Below are 18,185 nucleotides of genomic sequence, written 5' to 3' on the forward strand. Positions count from 1 at the left end.
CGCTATGAGATTGGGCGACAGTTGTAATTTCATCGTTCAGAGACGGGACTCGACGGTTCCAAGCGAAATACACCTCCTTCCTGGTATAGAATTGTCTTTATGTCATACTGATAGCCGGGGCATGGCAGACAGCCCGATAAATGATGATTACTTCCGAATTGAGGGCAGTCTTGCTGGTGTCTCTCACTAGCTTCTTTGTACATCAATCTCATCAGGATGCGGAATCTTCCTGTTGATCAGAAAGCTTTAATCAGTCTCATGCATTGTTGACTAATTGAATCCTGTGTATGATTGAAAGGAGTAGCTTCGTCATCCCCGTTGGCTCTACCGCGATACTTTAATCGGCATGGACCAGACAATCGGATTATTAGTCATTCTACCAAGTCGCCGGTATTAGTACGCATGAAAATAGCCAACGCTGCTCCGCTACAAACAGTTGCAAAGACTAGAGATCCTGTCAGTAACGCCGATGTGCATCAATTGCGTCAAGGATGTCTTGCATCCAGGGTATCTCATACGTGGTACATATCGGAAAGCCTGCAGGTAGCTGGTCCGCGCGATCTGCTGAATGGCATCGCCGAGGGTAAAGGAAAACCGCGCGTCATCGAGGATGAGGTGAATTGTCTATTTGAAGCCAATCAACAACAGAGCTGCAACTGGGGTGGTTCTTAACTAGGCGGAAACTTACCTCGGACAGGCCAGGCACCCTAGGCATGGTCATCGCGAGACTATGTGCAAACATCTTCTGGATCATTGCAGTGCTAATGGCAGGACCCACAATAAACCCGAGAGATTCACAAAGTTCAATCGTACCAATACACGCGGGCATACTTTCTTTCGGAGAGGTGGTGGTCAATCCGATGAAATTGACGGTGTACATGAGCCCGGTGCCTAAACCCAGGAGTGAGGGGAGACCGGCTTGCCAGATCGTGCAGCCATTGCGCCACTCGACGAAAATCAGGAGGTAGGCAAGAGTGGTGAGGGCATGAGAGGATATCCCGAGTTTGCGATATCGCTTGTATCTGCCAAGAGTACATTTCAGTGAATCAGTCCAACACGGCCGGAACCTGAATGCTGACGTACCTTTTTATCGCATATCCAGCCGCAAGCCCCCCGGATGCGATACCCAGAACATTTCCAACAAACGCAAAGGATGCCCATGCATCACTCCAGCCCTCCACACGGATGAGATACGGAGTTAGGTGCGTTAGGAGCTATCCATGATTCCGTGGATCAGTATTTTCTAGGGCAGAGAGCAATTTCTTATCTGGGAGACTTACCGCGCCACGCCCAATGTAAATTAGAAGCTCCATCAGACACCAAGCCCCAAAGGGTCCTTTAATGAGATGCACTGGTAGCAGCGGGTTCGTGGCATAGAATGCCTCCACGACGGCGAACCCAACGCCAGCCACCAGAGTAGCCACCAAAAGAAAGAAAATGACCGCTGCATTCTGACCCTCTGCATCCGGAGCAGTCACATACTCTACCAGAGCGCTCAAAGCGACAACCATGAATGTCAGGGTTAGCATACCAGAGACATCAATGTCTTTTTTGTGTGATTCCTTGGGCTCCCCATGCACTTGACGGTCAAGGTGAGCCAGTGGTGGTGGTTTGCCCCACATCATAGCAACAAGACACAATACGGCGAAGGGGATCTGACCCAAAAATGACCTGAGGACATTAGGCCTCAGCGTGTACGGCATGGAAAGGGATACATACAATCGCCATCCGACTGTCTGCGTCAGAAACCCGCCGAGGGGAGGTCCGACACTGCGGCCAAGCATATTGATAGTGCTCGAGTAGCCGTCATACAGTGCCACTTCGTGTGGTGGGATTAAATCTGAGCAAAACTAGTCAATCGCAAATTGGCACACCGGAGTTAACAGAAAGATAAATACCGGTGATGATAACGGAGGTCATTGCCACCATTCCAGCGCCGCCCACACCAGCAATCACCCTCGACCCGGCTAACGTAACTAGAGAGCCACTGACACCGCTGCAGAACATTAGCATCCCACCAAACGAGACGTGGTATGGGCGAAATATACCATAGGAAGCTACCAGCAATGAAAACGGCATATGATCCCAAGAGTGTCTTTTTGCGACCGTAGATGTCACACAGAGCGCCAATCTACGCAGGCACCACTACGGGTTAGTCGATACGCATGATATCCATGTCTGGACTTTGGAGGCGTACATACCACCGGGCATGCAACACAACTTCCGCAGTTGTACGCGACCAGTAGCCAGGATCCCAGGGTGAGCTGCTGGAACTCGGAGGCAATCGAGGTGTAGGTCGAAATCATCAGCGCCTCGTCCGCACTGGCAATGAAGCACCCTGAGCGTTGGTCAGTGGATATTGCTGCGGTAAATGAATGAATGGACCAGGTGTCTAAGTTCATCTTACCCACAAAGATAGCGTAGAGGAGTGCATTTGGTGGTCGGCGATGCGGGAGTGCAAAGTCCTCGGGTTCCTCGATGTCCCCATCCGCACGCCCCGAGGATGGGAAGGATTCTAACATGTGCTCTTCACTCATGACGGGACAATGGCATGCATCAGTCAAGCCTCGGTGTTGGCGTAAATCCAGACTACAAACGAAGAAGGTGTCCGAATATTGCAGAGGTCTGGAAGCAGTTTTTGGCTCGCTTGAAGAGATGGCAAGTGATTTTACAGTCGAATCCCAGATCGGGCAGCATTTGCCCTAAAAGGGGAAGCGGGCCATGATCGGTATGTTTTGAATGCAACGCTGCACTCCCTTGCATTTTTACCCCTGAATCAAATAACTACATAGGTGCAGTATTTACGAGCTAAAAGCTACCTTCTCCGTGCTTGTCTCCTTTGTTGCTGAAGGCAAGGACCACATGGGGTCATGATACTCATGAACAGTGTCCCCTTTGACCCCCGGGGCTGTGAATCTGGACACGCCCGTCAAGGGATCATAGCTGTCATAAGTTTGCGCCAGCCGCTTGCCACCGCCACCGGGAAGGTCGACGACGAAGGAGGGTGTCATAAACCCGGCGATCGTGCCGCGGATCTGCGATTCGAGGTGCAGAATGTCGCGCAAGGGGGTCCGGAGATCCTCCACCCCTCGTACCATGTCCCCCTGGTATACGTAATACTAGTAGGACCTGTTAATCGGACATGCTTCCCCGGCAGAGCTACCGCAGGGGAACTCACCGGTTGGACATTGATGTCTGCCAGCGTCCGGATCAATCGCTTCATGGTGTGGACGTCATTGTTGACCCGATTCAGTAAGACAGTCTGATTTCGGACCGTCACGGCATGACGGAAGAGGTGCTGCGCAGCCTGCTCGCTGATCCAGGAAATCTCTTGCGGGTGGTTGAAATGCGTATGTAGAGCAATGCTCTTGCCTTGCGCCCGGCCCTGCTCGCTGAGGGCGATCAGCGTGTTGGCCCATTCGTCATCTGGGTCCAGGATGCGTGACGGGCAAACAGACAGTCCTTTGCTTGCGAAGCGGATCCGTCGCACGTTTTCCAGACTCAGGAGTTGGTCGCCGATTTCTCGCAGTTGCAGTGGCTCAAGGAAAAAGGTGTCGCCCCCAGAGACTACGACATCGGTCACGGCTGGGGTCTGCGCAATGTAATCAAACATCGGTTCCCAGTATTTTCGGAGTGGGAGAAATCGCCTTTTGGAGACTGACTCAGTTTGCGCCCCTACAGAGTAAGATCGGGTGCAAAACCGGCAGTAGACCGGACACACAGAGCTGGCTGTGACGGGTTAGTATTATTCAAGAAATAGGTTTCAGAACTCTTACCTAGGAATAGCACCTTGTCGGGATAGCGATGAACCAGGCCTTTCACCGGCGAGTCATGCGTCTCGTTCAGCGAGTCGAGAGTGAGTTTGGGATGGTCGGGCTGGTACGAGGAGCCGACTGGGATGAATTGTCGTCGAATAGGATCGGAGTAGACCTCGTCCCAGTTGATCAGTGCCAGAATGTGGGGTGTCAGTCGAGTAGCCATCGGTGCCTTATTCAGTCCAGTCACCACATCATTCAACACCTCGTCACGAGTGATTTCACCGTGACCCGACGGTGCTGTGACTTGGGGCGGAAGGACTCCAGACAGAAAGGCAAGAAGAGACGGGGTGTTTTGCAGCGAGTGGTGCATCTATTCTATGATCAGACTGTGAATGTAGAGGATAGCCCCAATAGAGAGTTGCCATACCTGCCACTTGTAGTTCAGAAACTCGTTCTGAGATACATCCTTCCAGGCGGGAACCTTGCGCCAGTATTCCCAATTGCCCGTGGGCGATGGATGGAACTGAGGGCTGCTGACCACCGATGACCATCGCACCTTTCCAACGCTCGACTTCGCAGTGCGTGAGGAGAGAGTCATGGTGGGTGGTTTTGCCGGCTATGTGGGAAGTCAATGCCCCATGCCCAACCGTGCTCGGTTTATAGCCCCCCGGTCGGAAAACTCGGTCTGAGACATTGCGGAGCGTACATTGACTCCAAGCGCGATTAACTCAGATAGGCCACTGAAAAGTGATGAATTAGGCTGACATTGCATGCGCCAAATGCAGCAATGTACGTGCATGCTGACGTGTCCACCGCTTTTTTGTAATGCAAGGGATGATCGCCCGCCATCGCACACTCTGACTGGCCTCGAGACCGAAGCTTCTTCATGACACCATCTTAAGAACCAGTGAGGGGCCTCACTTGGACCTCGCGACTAGTACGGTACCCATTGCCAACAGCCTGGAGCACTCGAAACGATGACCCTCACTCCAATCACGATAGCGTTCTTCTATGAGACAATCTCGCTGTACCTAAGCAAAGGCTACAGCCTGGAGGAGTGCCTGGAATTGGATAAAGATGAGGCGATCGACAGCATGATCGAGTCGCTCCGCGGACTGGGATATCGAGTGGTTCCGGTGGGGGACATGGACGAGTTGATCCAGCGCATTGCGAAGGGGGAGCATCGGGGATGGGACTTAGGGTTCTCTATCTCGGAGGGGATGCACGGCGCCGCTCGCGAGGCCCAAATCCCCGGCGTGCTCGAAGCATACCGCATTCCCTGCGTCTTTTCCGATGCTGCAACCCTGACCATGACACTCGACAAAGCGAAGACCAAGGTACCGCCCCCTCTCCCCATGCATCAACTGTGTCCACTCGACGAGCGACGCGATCGTGCTAAACCCAGATTCCTGCCTCGTAGATGCTGTTCCAATACTACAACATCGCCACCGCGCCGTTTGCCGTCGTCTCGCCAACGTCCCAGAATGCCCTGGAAGATGTGCAAGCAAGCCCTCACGCAGTCGACCTGACCGCATATCCGTTGTTCATCAAGCCGTCCTGTGAAGGAAGCTCAAAGGGCATTTATCCGTTCTCCAAGGTCCACAGTCAAACGGAGCTCGAACAAGGGGTACAAAAGCTGCAACGTCAGTTTCCCGGGCAGAGTATACTAATCGAAAGCTATCTTGCTGGCCGTGAGTACTCGGTGAGTCTGATCGGCACCGGCCCGACCGCACGCGTGCTTGGGACCTTGCATCTGGACTGGGAGGCCGCGCAGAAACGCCACGGGACACAATCCGAGAGTGAGAAGGATCCGTTCACAAGAGGATTCCTGGACGTCGATGCCAAGAACCGAGCGAACGATAAAGATGTGATGAAGTTTGCGATCGACTCGCGGGACCCGGAGGTAGCGGCGGTGGAGGCGCTCGCCTTGCGGGTGTGGAGATTCATGGGCTTTCGCGACGTCGGACGTGTGGATATTCGGTGCTCAGCCGATGGGAAACCACATGTTATCGAGGTCAGTTGCTAGCTATCCACCCCAGAATTCATCAAATCCATGCTGAAGCTATTCAGGTCAACCCTTTGCCTGGATTGTGTCCAGGGTATTCTTTCCTTAGCGAGACGGCTCGCCACCATGGTGTATCGCACCAGGAACTTCTTGCTCTGGTAATTGAGAGTGCAGTAGGAAGATACCCACATCTCGCGCAAAAGTCATTGGAGCTGAAACAAGGAGGTTTCAAGTCCAAAGCACAGTGAGCAGACAGTACTGTTTCCTATGGATGTAAGTGTATGTAGCAGCTTGCGATATCTGCCGGCTGTTTACCGAGAGTATCGCAGGCAACCGCGACGGGGTCTTGGTCTGGGTCACGGAAAGCACGAGTGTTTGCGAAGGCGATGGCTTCTCGCTCTGAGGTTCCATTGGCAGTCCAAGACGAAAAAGACCACAGTACTAGTAGTATACTTTACCGCAGGTTGTTGAAGGAGCTATACGAGAACCAGGTTCTTTCGAAGAGGACTTCAGGCTTAGTCATAGTTCAAGGCTTGAAAGAGTCAAGACTGCGTTCAGTAAACTCGAGGGTCAAACAGTATTTTGTGAATGAATAAGAGTGCATTTTTTGAACAAAGGGTAGAGCCTTCTTTATCGTCGTTTTGTTGTGAGATAATAAAGAGAGCCCAGACAAGCGAAGCATGAGCAAGGGTAGTGCTTTTCTACTGCTTAGAACTTTTTTCCAACATCCAATGTAAAGTTCAGGTAACACGCCCTGCATTATTTTGTGACTTATGGATGGATCTATTCTTGGCTGATGCTCCATGGCTTTATCCCATCACTGAGACGTCCTGTAAGCCGGTTGCTATACGTTGAATTTCTTGATTGCTCTTGCCTGGGTTTGGCACTTTGACCAATTATGACAAACAGCCTTTCAGGATAGAAGACAAAGGCTTTCTCGCTCAGTACTCTGCTTGAGACTTATATTCGACAACGCTCGGACAGGATATATATTCTAGCAACGACACCGAATTCACTTCACAGACAACCCAGAATGGCTCCCACGCCACCGCGTAACGCTCAAATGGGCTTTTGCTCCAGACCATCTGATTATATCTTTATTACCATGACCGATAGCCTCTTAGTGAGTGTTTTGCGGCAGGCGTTTGAAGGGGAGCCGGGATTCGACTTTCGAGTGATCCAAGCGCCAGGCGGCCAAGAGCCACAGGCAGTCAGCGTGTTTAAGGATGGCAAGTGTTTTCAACACATACTACTGGGCGCATTCGACAAGCTAAATACCGCCTGGATTCTTCTGGAGCCCAAGCTAGAGGAAATGCGACAGGCAGCCCCCCCCTGAGTGGGAGATGGTTCTCGGGTGTGCATATCAGGATGGCAAAATCATGGCATGGAAGCACGTTCGCAATGCCATTGGCGATGTCCCAGTCAAGCCCATGGAGATCTGAGGCGTCCGCTTTTACAATCTCCGAGACTCGTTCGAGAAGGGACTGTTCCTGGGCATTTGTTTCTTGATCAAGGGTCACATTACCAAGCAGCAATCGGTGAATTGAGGTTATTCTGAGCCTTCTAATCAAAAATAGTATTCAATCAAATGATCCCGGAATGTAAATCCAAACATACCTAGTTTTCTTTAGTGCTGACATGCCCTAACTCTGCGCCTCCAATGGGGTGCCACCACACCCATTTGATCTTGCTTACTGTGGGTCTGCATCCGTGTATCAGTGCGGCTGGCTAGAGACATTTAAACCACCTCTTCTCTCCCCTTTCTCTCTCCTTCTTTTTTGCTTACGACTTTGGATCTCGGAATACCCTGTTGCCTTATGACATATCACCATGGGCGCTCTTCTCCCTTCGGTGGCCATTGCGACGGCCGTGGTGGTGCTGGTGTTCCGCTTCTTGGGCAGATTAAGCTCACCACCTGAATTGAAACCTGCCCTGCAAGATTCCACACCGCCAATTCCTCATCCTCTGGGTGAAAGGCTAGTGAAGGCTCTCCCGCAAGGGAGTGTGCTACTCCTTCATCGCGATGGCGAACTCTTCCGCCAATCGCTTAGCACCTATTTCGCCCGACAGGAGCGCGATGTGATTCAAGCGGTCATTGTCCAGCCACGCACTACTCAAGAGGTGTCGACCGCGATCCAAATCCTCAAGGGGGAGCATCAGCGGCGACAAAGCTCAGGAGCGATGTCCGACGACGTTCTGTTTGCTGTTCGAGGCGGAGGCCAATCCCCACTGACGGGAGCTGCGAGTGCCAAGGGCGGCGTACTGATCGATCTCACCCACTTCCGCGAGGTGATGGTCGCCGAGGACCGAGAAAGTGTAGTGATTGGAGCTGGATCCCGGTGGGGCGATGTCTCGCGCATCTTGGACGAATTAAATCTCGGGGTGGTGGGAGGCAGAAGTGCCGATGTCGGAGTGGGCGGGTTTACTCTGGGAGGTATAAGTCAATCACCACATCGCCTTGTAAACACATTGACACATTCAACCAGGCGGAATCTCCTTCTTCACCCCCCGGTACGGGTTAGCATGCTCGAATGTCATTGCCTACGAGGTTGTTCTGGCCTCCGGGGAGATAGTCACGGCCACAGCGAGCTCCCATCCGGAACTCTGGCGGGCATTGAAGGGTGGCTCCAACAATTTCGGCGTCGTTACTAGATTCACCGTGCGCTGTTTTCTCTCGAGCCCCATCTGGAGCGGTTACATATACGCACCCGGCTCGCAATGCTCCAAGGCTCTTCTGGCTCTACATGACAGCGTCAAGCGGATGGATCCTAAGAGCAGCGGTGCGGAGGTGGACAGTTATGCTGCGGGAGCCATTGTCTGCGATGTTTATCTTCAGCCCATCGGTATGCGGCTGCTTGCTCTACAGCTGGCTTATACCAAGACACCAGAATCCCCGAAAAAATGGCCGGCCTTTTGGCAACGTTCTGGCTTCTCCGCCCTGTGGAGATACTGGAGCACCCACAGGGTGCAATCTGTCACTTCCGCCGTCGAGGAGGTTAACCGAGGCTGTTGGCCCAGTAAGCGAAGCTCGTTTGGGACTACCACCATCAAGAATGACTTGGCTACCATCATGGCTGCCCGCAACGTTTTTCGAGAGGCAACAGCGTCCCTGCGCAAGGTGGAGGGCTCCATGTGGACAATGGTCGTGCAGCCTCTGCTGCCCTCGTGGACCGCAAAGGGCGACCCCAATGTCATCGGTGTCCACGAGAGCACAGACGAGCCTTTAATCGTCGTGAATCTGTCCATTGACTGGGACGGGGCTCATAACGACGAGTACGTTTACTCGGTGGTTCGTGGGATTCTGGACAAAGTGAACGCTATCGCTGAAGCCAATGGCACGAGCCATTCTTACCGCTACTTGAACTACTGCGAGAAATGGCAGTGTCCATTGGTTGGGTACGGCGAGCAGAACTTGGAGTTCCTGAGGAAGATAGGCCAGCAGTATGACCCCGACGGGCTATTTCAGACAGGCTGTACTGGGGGCTTTAAGCTGGGCCCGTCCTCGGCGTCGGTGGATTAGTCGCTAGAGACGCTCGAGGGGTAGCTATCAATTTGTATAATATGTGTCTCGTTGACCACAGTTGGAATAGTCAAACGGACGAATAGTTGAGTCGAGTATATGAGATGTACAGCGCTACGCCTCGGTGGAAGCGATGATAACGAGCAACCCACAGACCTCAGCACAAGATATTTCAGGGCTTTGACAACTTCAGACATGTTTTGCATATCACTAATGGCACCGGTGTCGCTCGCGGCCAGTTATAAGCTTTACTGCTCTTAGTAGTCTTTCGATTACATGGTACAATGCTTCTCAGTGAGATAGACTCTGAGACTTCAAGATATGTGAATTTCCCGCCACTGTGATAGAAACTACTATCGATGTTTCGCTCTATGCCTGCAGTCTTTTCTTGAAGCAATAAAATTCAATGAAGATTAGAAGAGTTACAGCGACACAGTACATGTGAAAAGCAGAGTGCATATCCCAGAAAGCGACAGGATGATCCGAGGCTTCAGTATGATATGCTGTCTGAAGGAAGGGCCGCAGAGTAATATGTGCAACCCCAGGGAAAGATCATGTCTACGCCTCAATTACCTTGATCTGAGCTGCTTCGCAAAGTCTTCAGCTTGTTCAATAATCTGAAAGTGTTTCCGTTAGCCCTGTCAAAGCATCAAGAGCGCGTGATGCGAATTCAGGCGAGACGACCTGGTCCAGGTCCATGGTTCAAGCAATACGTACCTCGTCATATTTGGTGACAGCTTCCTTGATACCATGTCTGATATTGGAATCTCGGATGGCCAACAGTGGAGAGTGAGTGCCCCTTTCGATCTTGTTGATGGCCTTGATGACTGGCTCAAGCGTCTCTCCCAAATGGCGAAAGATATCTCGGATGGTCTGTATGCCTTCAATCGCTTTTTGAACCCTTACCACCAGGCCATCAATCTGGGACTTCAACGCTTTGAAATATGAAGGCGCTTATTCCTTGGGTCACAGGTGATGCGTTTCCCAGCAAGGTCATCCTGGGCGGGTTTCTGCGTAGCAGCAGGGATGTCAAAGTCAAGACCACTGAGCAACTTGATGCAGCCAAGGAAGAGACTCGCAGGGCTGCTGAGGTTAGTTTCGCAGCGCCGCAAGTGAGCTTTGGCGTGACTTATGCGAGCACTACTAGCGAGACAAAGACCTCTGGACAGGGTCAGACGGTCGGGAATGCTGCCTTGACTTGGGAGGCCCGCGGAGGAGATACAGTGCTTTGCTCAAAGTAAGCCCGAGCTCTTGACTTTCTCAGATGGCAAACAATGCTGAGGAATCTCTCCAGCCCTTCAGCATGGGCAGCGACCGTCAAAGACTATCGTAATCGGGGAATCACCGAGGTGAGTTATAGAATGCAACTGCAAGCTTTTCTCGACGACATCTGGTCTAGTTCAGCGAATAAATATCTATAGCAATCACAAACTGTGTCTCTGGTCAGCGTAATCGATGGTATCGATCCTAACATGGGGCAAAAAGTGGAGTACCCGAACCAGGAGCATGGAAACACTCCAGACAACACAAAGCTCACGGAAAGAGAGCTCATCGATACTCATCGATAAGGCAACCAACCTACTTCAGGGTCTAGAGATCTCCAGACCGATGCTGGCCACCCTCAACGCTTACATGGCCGACAGTGACAAGAAGCAATATTATGACTGGGACACGAAAGAGAAGCCCCAAAAGGTTGACCTTCTGAGATTAAAGAACGTGACGAGAGCATGGTCAGACATTTCGCCCTCACAGCAGATCTACTACATTATCTTTCTCCACAAGGAAAAGAAGCTGAATGTGTTCTCCTGAGTCTGATCGAGGCAAACACCACCCAGTAGAACGACTTGCTGGCATACTCAGCCCCAGATCTCGCAGTCCGCACGAGCCTTTTCCAGGGGCAGTGTGGTGCTGTGGTTGTGTCTGTCGTCCTGCAATTTCATACTAGGAAGCCTCGATGCAGGGTAATCATGGCATCTATTCTTTTCTTTGCATTCCAATGTTTCGTTATTGCTCTGCGCCTTCGCCTGGCTGTTGACAATTGCGATACAATTCCCACTACCAAATAGCTCCTACTCCACATCCAATGAACTTGGTACAACACTCCTAACAACTGATTTGCATCCTTTCCATCAAGCCTTCACCACAAATCCGTAAATGTTGTTCGAAGCATTGATATCACCCACTCCCTGCACGGTTCGATATACCTGCGAACAACGTCCTTTCACGTTGTATACTTGCAGTGTCCGAGCGCCCGATGATCCCGACCAGCTAATCGTCGCGCCCCTGGGGATGTTGACAGCGGTGCAGCCCTGCGGGCTGGTGCCCGTCCATTTCTGGCCGTTGGCGCGAAGCTCCCAGGCGGCGGCAGTGGATGTGCCTAGAAGGAATGTGATAGCCAGGGTAGTCAGCTTCATTGTGGAGGTTCACTGGACAGGGTTGCGATAGTGTGGGTGCGGTCACAAAATATCTTGGAGGAGTTACCCAGCAGATGATGAAGCCTTGATCGGATGCAGGGTGAGTAAACGGGCATGTGCTTCAATTGCCGTTGGGAAGAGTGAAGTCCGGTGGTTTTTATACCTTTCGAGCATTGTACAGCAAAGACTGGCACTGATTGACATCATGCAAGCTCGATTATACGAGGGACCTCTAGCTCGGTCCGTCAATACATTGCTGGTGAATGGCAGTGTGTTCCCTGGCTGCCTTCGAGCTGGCCGGATTTGGCAATTTTAGTGGCGAAGACAAGTCGACTGCCGAGGATTCATCGATGTTACCAAGGATGCAATACGAGAAACTCGACTGTTGATACGGCGTGAACTTATCTCAATTTCCCTCGTAATGAGGACTCTTGGGCACTTTTAGTGGATACTATTATGTCTGGAAGACATGCACAACATGATCTTTGAGCCAGGTTGGTAGGCGAGCTGTGAGAGAGCATCGAGATATATCGCGGCACAAGATAGAGGGCGCGAAGATAGATCTGCTCGAAAGTACATTCACAACCCCTGTAGCCAAGCAATCCTAATATGAGTCCGAGCCCCAAGCACCTACTGTTCTGCTAACACTTATTTTTTTCAAGTTGAAACCATTGTGGCTGGATCAGGGATAGTAGTTAGTGCTAAGCCCGAAAGACTGCATAAGCGCTACTGTGAAGATGCTTATGTAATTTATGTCGACTTATGCGAAGAGTCCAGCCCACCTGTCACCGCAAAAGCTTTCAACAATCTCGCAACGGTGGCAATAGGACATAGATACGTCTCGGTGACGAAGTTCGGCTGGCAGCAAAAAGTAGTGAATGGGTTGATGTCCAGCCAGTGTTCTTCTCCGTCAAGAAATGCTAATTTGGGATGGACTGTAACTCAAGTATCCTTGCGAGCTGTGGTTAGTTAGTGCTGACTCTGAAGGGTCCGGAGGGTTTGCGGAGATTCCTGCGTCTACCATCGGTCTGGCTGTGATTCATATAATCCTCTTGGCTGCCTACCATCGAAACGAGACCCAAGTGCCATTCTCAAAATAGAGTCTACTGCTACCTACAACATGAACGGCACCAACCAGCCAGGATCTGTGCCCAGTATTTTGCTGGCACTCTGAAGCCATACGGGTTTAGTAATTACTTCATGCCTGTTCCTCCAAGCCCACATCGACGCTGCATTAGTAAATTAGTAACCTCATCAACCCTCGATAACTACGAGTCTTCAGTAGATTTGTTGAAGCGGTTAGCACGCGCAGATTGACTTGCTTCGAGCAATACGCCCTACGCATTGGCAACCTGCCCCTCTGTCTCACATCCAATGCCGTTAAGGATCGTCAATGGCATGGTACAGACGAGTATACGATCAGTGAGAGTTCCTTGGGAAATTTTGTCAAGGATACAGGGTTTGCCTCCCGGTTACCCCTTCAGGGAGCGGTCCTCCCCTCCGCTTGCTGCGATCTATACGCGCCCCGAGGTGATATGACGGAATTTATCGCATTCGCTGAACGTCGAGCGGCATACTACGCGCTAAGTGTGCTGGTGATGCAGCAGATCATGGCCTTGGTGGACATGCGACTGCAGCAGCAGCAGACGATGGTGATGTCGTCGATCATGCTGCAACGCACACACAACTTGGTCGGGGCGTCGCGCCCAGTAGGTCTCGGTAACAATCACTGGCATTTTGCAGTTTAACTAGGCCTTGAGCAGGAATTCTCTTCAAATGGACGAGACGGCGCGCGTTGCTCAGCTTGAGGCTCAATGGAAAACAGTGGAATAGATCTCACTTTGGCCGCAAGTTCTCACTTCATGTCTGTAAGGCCCTGGATAATTGATGGTTTACGTGAGTCAGTACCTTGCTCATTCCGTGGCCCGGCCCACATACCAGTTGCCAGTCCGTCACAACACTGCACAATGCCTCATATTTTACTTCATAGATGAAGCCGAACATCTGTAGGCACCGGTGCTGGAGCTTAACCACGTGCTCAGGTTTAGACCCTGATACGGCGAGGTCGCACTTGGGCTGCATGCTTCTCCAGCCGGCTAAATCATCACATCTGTCCGCACACTGTCACATGCCTGGGTCGTTATCGTCGATTGGGTGTAGGGAAGGATCTCCGGCGGAGTGTCAGGCTGACGGGGACTGCCGCGAAGAACGGACGCGGTGAAGATCAGCAGGCACCCAATCTATATCAATCTATATCAAATTAGAATGATGCGAAAGCACTCTTCCCGCTTGCGGATTCGACAACGTGCCCGCCTTGGCTGGTCTTGGCCCCTTCTTGGCATGGGGTTATCTTATCACCCACTTTATTGGAGATGCTGCCTGCTTGTCTTTGCAGGTCGGTGATAGGAGTTGGCCGATGAGGAGAACGAAGAACATGGTCGGCAACGACTACGATGAAGACGGCGCCGACGACGACATAAATAGTCCGTGATTGCCAGGGAGGAAGAGATATCAGCCACACACTTGCAGCAGCATTCCTCCTCCCCAGATCAGCGAGTGATCCAGCAGGCCAGCCAAACAAGATGTTCCAGTTGCAGGTGGGAGACATTGCCTTTCGATTACCACTCGACGTGCTTGATGTCGATATACTGATTTGAGCCCAATAGACCGCGCTCGTGTGCCTCCCTCTCCTCCTCTCAGCCGCACTGGCCTCCCCTTTCCCTAAGGAGAACGTCGAGCGTGCCAGCTGTGCCTATACCTGTGGCAGCCACTGCTACACCTCCAGTGCGGTGAGTGCGGCGCAGGCGGAAGGCTACTCGCTGTACAAATCCGGTGAAACTCTCAACGACTATCCGCACGTCTACCATGACTATGAGGGCTTCGACTTCAGTGTCTCGGGGACCTACTATGAGTTCCCGATCTTGAGCGATGGCGCTGTGTATGACGGAGGATCTCCTGGGGCCGATCGGGTTATTTTCAACACGGCGGACAAGTTGGCGGGTCTGATCACTCACACTGGAGCCAGCAGTAGCAGTGGCTTTGTTGAATGTACTTAGGGTTTTCTATCGAGTCGGCTGTTGTTCGCGTCTGCGCTCGCATGTACTGCGGGCATGGCAGGTCTCTCCTCGGATGCGACCGGGGTTATTGAGCCTTCTCTCTCTCACAACTTGGGTGGTAACTGGCGGGAATATTTTCGCTCCGAGTCAAATTGCATATCATCGTTAGTTTTATTCGTATTCTGTGTTTGAACTTGAATCAACTCTGTTCATTTAGGTCTGTTTCTGAATTATGAGCATTATAGAGTGCAACAGATGAAAGTGTTTCGTCGTTTCTCTATGTCACCGGCGGGGACAACAACGGTGTCTGATTACTCAGTAAGAGCCTTGGATGATAGTTTAAAAATCTTCAAGGGATTGACTGCTTGACCCACCGGGAGAGGGGCGGATCCATATGATGATCGATAAATCCATGGCTCCAGTCCCGGCCGAACTCTCGGCCCCTGCACTCTTATAATTATTCTTTATTGATTCAATTTCTTCTTCAGCCCCACCTGCCCTCCTTCGGCCTTCACTCCGAGCCTTCTTCTACATAGTACATAGTACGTACCTCGACGAACCCGGGAGTATCGACCTTGGTCGCTGCCTTGCGTCAAGACTCGCCCCGGCTAGTCAAATCAGGACCTGCCGCACATCGATTTAGTCATTGAAGGCCAGAATATTGGAGGCATGGCTCAGATAACTATACGTCAACATCAAGAGATTTCTTGCAGGTTGTCAGTAGTGCTGAACTTGCGGCATATCGTGGAATACTTTGCCGACTCATAACTCATCTGACCAGGGAGGGAGAGGGTACGGCCGAGTACAGTGCTGAGATCGGGCCCGAGGATTCTGACGAAAGATTGTCTGGACTCTGGATCAGGGGCAAACAGACTGTTCGGCATGGGGCTTATCCCGCGGCTATAGCCATCTCTTCGGCCGATAGCACACGAGGAAATAGAGAAAAACTCGGAAATTGCCTGCATATCGTCATGCGGAGGGTCGATCAAATAACGGCCGGGATTTGAGTCCACCGAGATATCGCCGCTTCGGCCGAGTCCACTTTGCCTTGGACAATCGATGCATTTATAGTTGCGCGTGTTTCAAAGTCATTGCCCGACGGTAGTACTGGGGCAACCTCCCTCTATGTCCGGCTGTATAAGACCAAGTCTTGATCACCAACATCTCAACCTCGCTCCATCAACACCTATCGCACACATTTCTACTGATGTTCTGCTCTCGTCCCGCGGCTTTCCCCCGACTTCTTCGACCCCAATTCGTGCCCTCCCGCGCCGCACCACTTCACACCATGAGAGACCAACTCCGCACCCGCTACGAGCTTCGTCAGGTCCAGTCAGACTCAATGCCCTGGCAGCAAGTCCCGGGCAAGCAGGTGCTGTGGATTGGCTGCTCGGATAGTGATTACGATGAGCTGGAGACCCTGGGTCTCCAGGCCGATCAGGTCTTGGAGTATCGCAATCTGGGAAATATGGTGATCGACGACCTTTCTTGTCAGACCACGCTGGGCTATGCATTGGAGCAACTCAAGGTCAGTAAGGGAATCGGCGTTTCGCTTCACCCGGCTAACAACCGGGTGGCAGATTCGGGATATTGTCGTATGCGGGCATTACGGCTGTCACATTGTTCAGGGGAAGCCCAATCCTTGCGTTCCGGAGCCTTGGAGTAGAGCCCTTGACATGATTCGTTCGGCGCACAATCACGCTCTCGACCAAACCAGCGGTCAGGAACGGGACCGAGCCATGGTCGAATTGAACATCCTCGGCCAGGTGCAGTCGTTGAGTCAAGCACATGACCACGATGTCCAGGTCTTTGGGGTGGTGTATGACCGCACATCGAAAACGGGATATCAGATTACTGAGGCTGATTGTTGATGTTGTTGTTACATTGTTGATGGATAGATAACTAAACGATACCCACTAGAGCGAATTAATTGATCTGATGATGATGATGGATAAGATAAGGCAGGAAGTGCGTGGAAGGGTGGAATGGGTAGCCGTAGTTCAGCGGGCGGGGCACATACGGAACACACGTGGCAGTTCCTCTCTTTCCCCTCCTCTTGGTTCCCCCAGTCCCAGTCACAATTGACATCACATCATTCCACCAAAACCCCCCCACAATGTGCTCTTCCAAAGACACCCCCCAAGAATCGGTCCCCGAGTATCTCAAACACTCCCATGAGCGGGTGTTTGAGAACAACCGCGCGTGGGTGGCCGCCAAGAAGCAGGAAGACCCCGCTTTCTTCGAGAAACTCAACGCTGGCCAGACCCCCGAATATTTGTAAGAAACGGACTAGCTGTTGGAGAGACAGTGGTAGTAGCACTGAGACTGACCTTGTGGACCCCCGGACTCTTTCCAATGCAGATATATTGGCTGCAGTGACAGTCGTGTTCCCGCCAATGAGATCATGGGGTTGGAGGCCGGGGAGGTGTTTGTTCACCGCAACATTGCCAACCTGGTCCCCAACACCGATCTCAACGTCATGTCCGTCATCAACTACGCCGTTCGTCATCTCCACGTCAAACACATTGTTGTCTGCGGCCACTACCAGTGCGGCGGCGTCAAGGCCGCCATGAGCCCCTCCGACCTGGGCCTGCTCAACCCCTGGTTACGCAACATAAGGGATGTCTACCGTCTGCACGAGCGCGAGCTGGATGAGATCAAGGATGAGACCGCCCGCTACAAGCGCCTCATCGAGTTGAATGTCGTCGAGTCGTGCCGCAATATCATCAAGACTGCCGCCGTGCAGCAGAGCTTCCACGAGCACCAGTTCCCCGTCGTGCATGGCTGGATCTTTGACATGGAGACCGGCCTGCTTCGGGACTTGGAGATTGATTTCGAGGAGACGCTGCGTGACATCAAGAAGATTTATAACTTGGCGCCGGTCTGAGGAACAGCCGCGTGCATCACTAGAGATATATTGCCTGAATGCAAGAACTGTTCAATTAGTGTGGTCCCTCAGAAAATATGCGCACGAGGCTGGAATGGTACAGGAAGGGATTGAGGGCTATCGTATGATCAAGTGATCGCATCAAGTGGCAGCCCGGCGGCGAACGCGGATAACTACCTTGTAAAACAATAGCCAGCACCCATCGGCATGCCTATTTCATGGCTGGCTCGGATCATCTCACAGCAGTATTCAATACTGTCTCGAATCTTCCCAACCCGCCGATTCGGTGAAGGGGGTTCGGGCAAATGTATGATTCCCGGCCTTTGGCTCCGTTATACACTGCATCCAATCATGATGAGGTATTTCCGGGAGTATCCAAATGAGGTCAAACCAGGCCATTTTTAGTGCCTCACTGCCCTGCAATTTCTCGTCCAAATCCCATCACCATCAGTTCTCTGCATACCGTGGCACTCGCAATAACACATCATGCCAGACGAGATCTCAAAATGTGCTCCATCTCCAGCCACGGAGTGTCCCCTCGAGAC

General features: G+C 52.0%; 9 protein-coding genes across 9 annotated transcripts; 6 read left to right on the plus strand and 3 right to left on the minus strand.

Annotated features, from left to right (window-relative positions):
- Nucleotides 1–367: 367 nt before the first annotated feature.
- Nucleotides 368–2,644, minus strand: ASPACDRAFT_1860023 (uncharacterized protein; the record flags this gene model as incomplete). The annotated part of the gene is made up of 11 exons (XM_020197722.1): nucleotides 2,408–2,644; nucleotides 2,202–2,338; nucleotides 2,049–2,131; nucleotides 1,899–1,996; nucleotides 1,720–1,840; nucleotides 1,281–1,671; nucleotides 1,084–1,214; nucleotides 689–1,022; nucleotides 519–624; nucleotides 435–445; nucleotides 368–376 (listed from the first exon to the last, which is right to left on the minus strand). The coding sequence occupies exons 1-11, from the start codon at nucleotides 2,535–2,537 to the stop codon at nucleotides 368–370; spliced, it is 1,551 nt and encodes a 516-aa protein (XP_020052142.1). The 5' UTR covers nucleotides 2,538–2,644.
- Nucleotides 2,607–4,428, minus strand: ASPACDRAFT_126620 (KamA family radical SAM protein). Its single transcript, XM_020196963.1, has 4 exons — nucleotides 4,186–4,428; nucleotides 3,777–4,128; nucleotides 3,179–3,729; nucleotides 2,607–3,119 (listed from the first exon to the last, which is right to left on the minus strand). Exons 1-4 carry the CDS (start codon nucleotides 4,354–4,356, stop codon nucleotides 2,802–2,804), a joined length of 1,392 nt encoding a protein of 463 aa, XP_020052143.1. The 5' UTR covers nucleotides 4,357–4,428; the 3' UTR covers nucleotides 2,607–2,801.
- A 239-nt stretch (nucleotides 4,429–4,667) lies between these two features.
- On the plus strand, nucleotides 4,668–6,387 carry ASPACDRAFT_126621 (D-alanine--D-alanine ligase family protein). The gene is made up of 4 exons (XM_020196964.1): nucleotides 4,668–5,095; nucleotides 5,179–5,772; nucleotides 5,829–6,036; nucleotides 6,093–6,387. Exons 1-3 carry the CDS (start codon nucleotides 4,736–4,738, stop codon nucleotides 6,009–6,011), a joined length of 1,137 nt encoding a protein of 378 aa, XP_020052144.1. The 5' UTR covers nucleotides 4,668–4,735; the 3' UTR covers nucleotides 6,012–6,036; nucleotides 6,093–6,387.
- Nucleotides 6,388–7,561: 1,174 nt separating this feature from the next.
- Nucleotides 7,562–9,452, plus strand: ASPACDRAFT_81845 (FAD-binding oxidoreductase). The gene is made up of 2 exons (XM_020205966.1): nucleotides 7,562–8,197; nucleotides 8,250–9,452. Exons 1-2 carry the CDS (start codon nucleotides 7,594–7,596, stop codon nucleotides 9,281–9,283), a joined length of 1,638 nt encoding a protein of 545 aa, XP_020052145.1. The 5' UTR covers nucleotides 7,562–7,593; the 3' UTR covers nucleotides 9,284–9,452.
- A 581-nt stretch (nucleotides 9,453–10,033) lies between these two features.
- ASPACDRAFT_64276 (uncharacterized protein) lies at nucleotides 10,034–10,851 on the plus strand (the record flags this gene model as incomplete). Its single annotated transcript, XM_020203985.1, has 4 exons — nucleotides 10,034–10,154; nucleotides 10,256–10,520; nucleotides 10,578–10,632; nucleotides 10,705–10,851. 4 exons carry the CDS (start codon nucleotides 10,034–10,036, stop codon nucleotides 10,849–10,851), a joined length of 588 nt encoding a protein of 195 aa, XP_020052146.1.
- Nucleotides 10,852–11,412: 561 nt separating this feature from the next.
- Nucleotides 11,413–13,433, minus strand: ASPACDRAFT_47698 (uncharacterized protein; the record flags this gene model as incomplete). The annotated part of the gene is made up of 2 exons (XM_020202000.1): nucleotides 11,413–11,660; nucleotides 13,379–13,433. The coding sequence occupies 2 exons, from the start codon at nucleotides 13,431–13,433 to the stop codon at nucleotides 11,413–11,415; spliced, it is 303 nt and encodes a 100-aa protein (XP_020052147.1).
- An 846-nt stretch (nucleotides 13,434–14,279) lies between these two features.
- On the plus strand, nucleotides 14,280–14,753 carry ASPACDRAFT_55066 (uncharacterized protein; the record flags this gene model as incomplete). Its single annotated transcript, XM_020202953.1, has 2 exons — nucleotides 14,280–14,294; nucleotides 14,424–14,753. 2 exons carry the CDS (start codon nucleotides 14,280–14,282, stop codon nucleotides 14,751–14,753), a joined length of 345 nt encoding a protein of 114 aa, XP_020052148.1.
- Nucleotides 14,754–16,041: 1,288 nt separating this feature from the next.
- Nucleotides 16,042–16,624, plus strand: ASPACDRAFT_55067 (putative carbonate dehydratase; the record flags this gene model as incomplete). Its single annotated transcript, XM_020202954.1, has 2 exons — nucleotides 16,042–16,281; nucleotides 16,334–16,624. The coding sequence occupies 2 exons, from the start codon at nucleotides 16,042–16,044 to the stop codon at nucleotides 16,622–16,624; spliced, it is 531 nt and encodes a 176-aa protein (XP_020052149.1).
- A 245-nt stretch (nucleotides 16,625–16,869) lies between these two features.
- On the plus strand, nucleotides 16,870–17,640 carry ASPACDRAFT_64279 (carbonic anhydrase; the record flags this gene model as incomplete). The annotated part of the gene is made up of 2 exons (XM_020203986.1): nucleotides 16,870–17,030; nucleotides 17,115–17,640. The coding sequence occupies 2 exons, from the start codon at nucleotides 16,870–16,872 to the stop codon at nucleotides 17,638–17,640; spliced, it is 687 nt and encodes a 228-aa protein (XP_020052150.1).
- Nucleotides 17,641–18,185: the final 545 nt, after the last annotated feature.

The sequence above is a fragment of the Aspergillus aculeatus genome, assembly GCF_001890905.1.
Source record: "Aspergillus aculeatus ATCC 16872 unplaced genomic scaffold ASPACscaffold_19, whole genome shotgun sequence".
Lineage (NCBI taxonomy): Eukaryota > Fungi > Ascomycota > Eurotiomycetes > Eurotiales > Aspergillaceae > Aspergillus > Aspergillus aculeatus.

Excerpts from the sequence above, each read along its gene's own strand:
- ASPACDRAFT_126620 (XM_020196963.1), bottom strand. The coding sequence starts at position 4,356 with ATGACTCTCTCCTCACGCACTGCGAAGTCGAGCGTTGGAAAGGTGCGA. Across the intron at positions 3,730-3,776 it reads CGACAAGGTGCTATTCCTAG|CCAGCTCTGTGTGTCCGGTC; the intron begins GTAAGAGTTCTG and ends AACCCGTCACAG. Across the intron at positions 3,120-3,178 it reads CAGACATCAATGTCCAACCG|TATTACGTATACCAGGGGGA; the intron begins GTGAGTTCCCCT and ends AGGTCCTACTAG.
- ASPACDRAFT_126621 (XM_020196964.1), top strand. The coding sequence starts at position 4,736 with ATGACCCTCACTCCAATCACGATAGCGTTCTTCTATGAGACAATCTCG. Across the intron at positions 5,096-5,178 it reads TCGACAAAGCGAAGACCAAG|ATGCTGTTCCAATACTACAA; the intron begins GTACCGCCCCCT and ends CCTGCCTCGTAG. Across the intron at positions 5,773-5,828 it reads GGAAACCACATGTTATCGAG|GTCAACCCTTTGCCTGGATT; the intron begins GTCAGTTGCTAG and ends GAAGCTATTCAG.
- ASPACDRAFT_81845 (XM_020205966.1), top strand. The coding sequence starts at position 7,594 with ATGGGCGCTCTTCTCCCTTCGGTGGCCATTGCGACGGCCGTGGTGGTG. Across the intron at positions 8,198-8,249 it reads GGGCGGGTTTACTCTGGGAG|GCGGAATCTCCTTCTTCACC; the intron begins GTATAAGTCAAT and ends ACATTCAACCAG.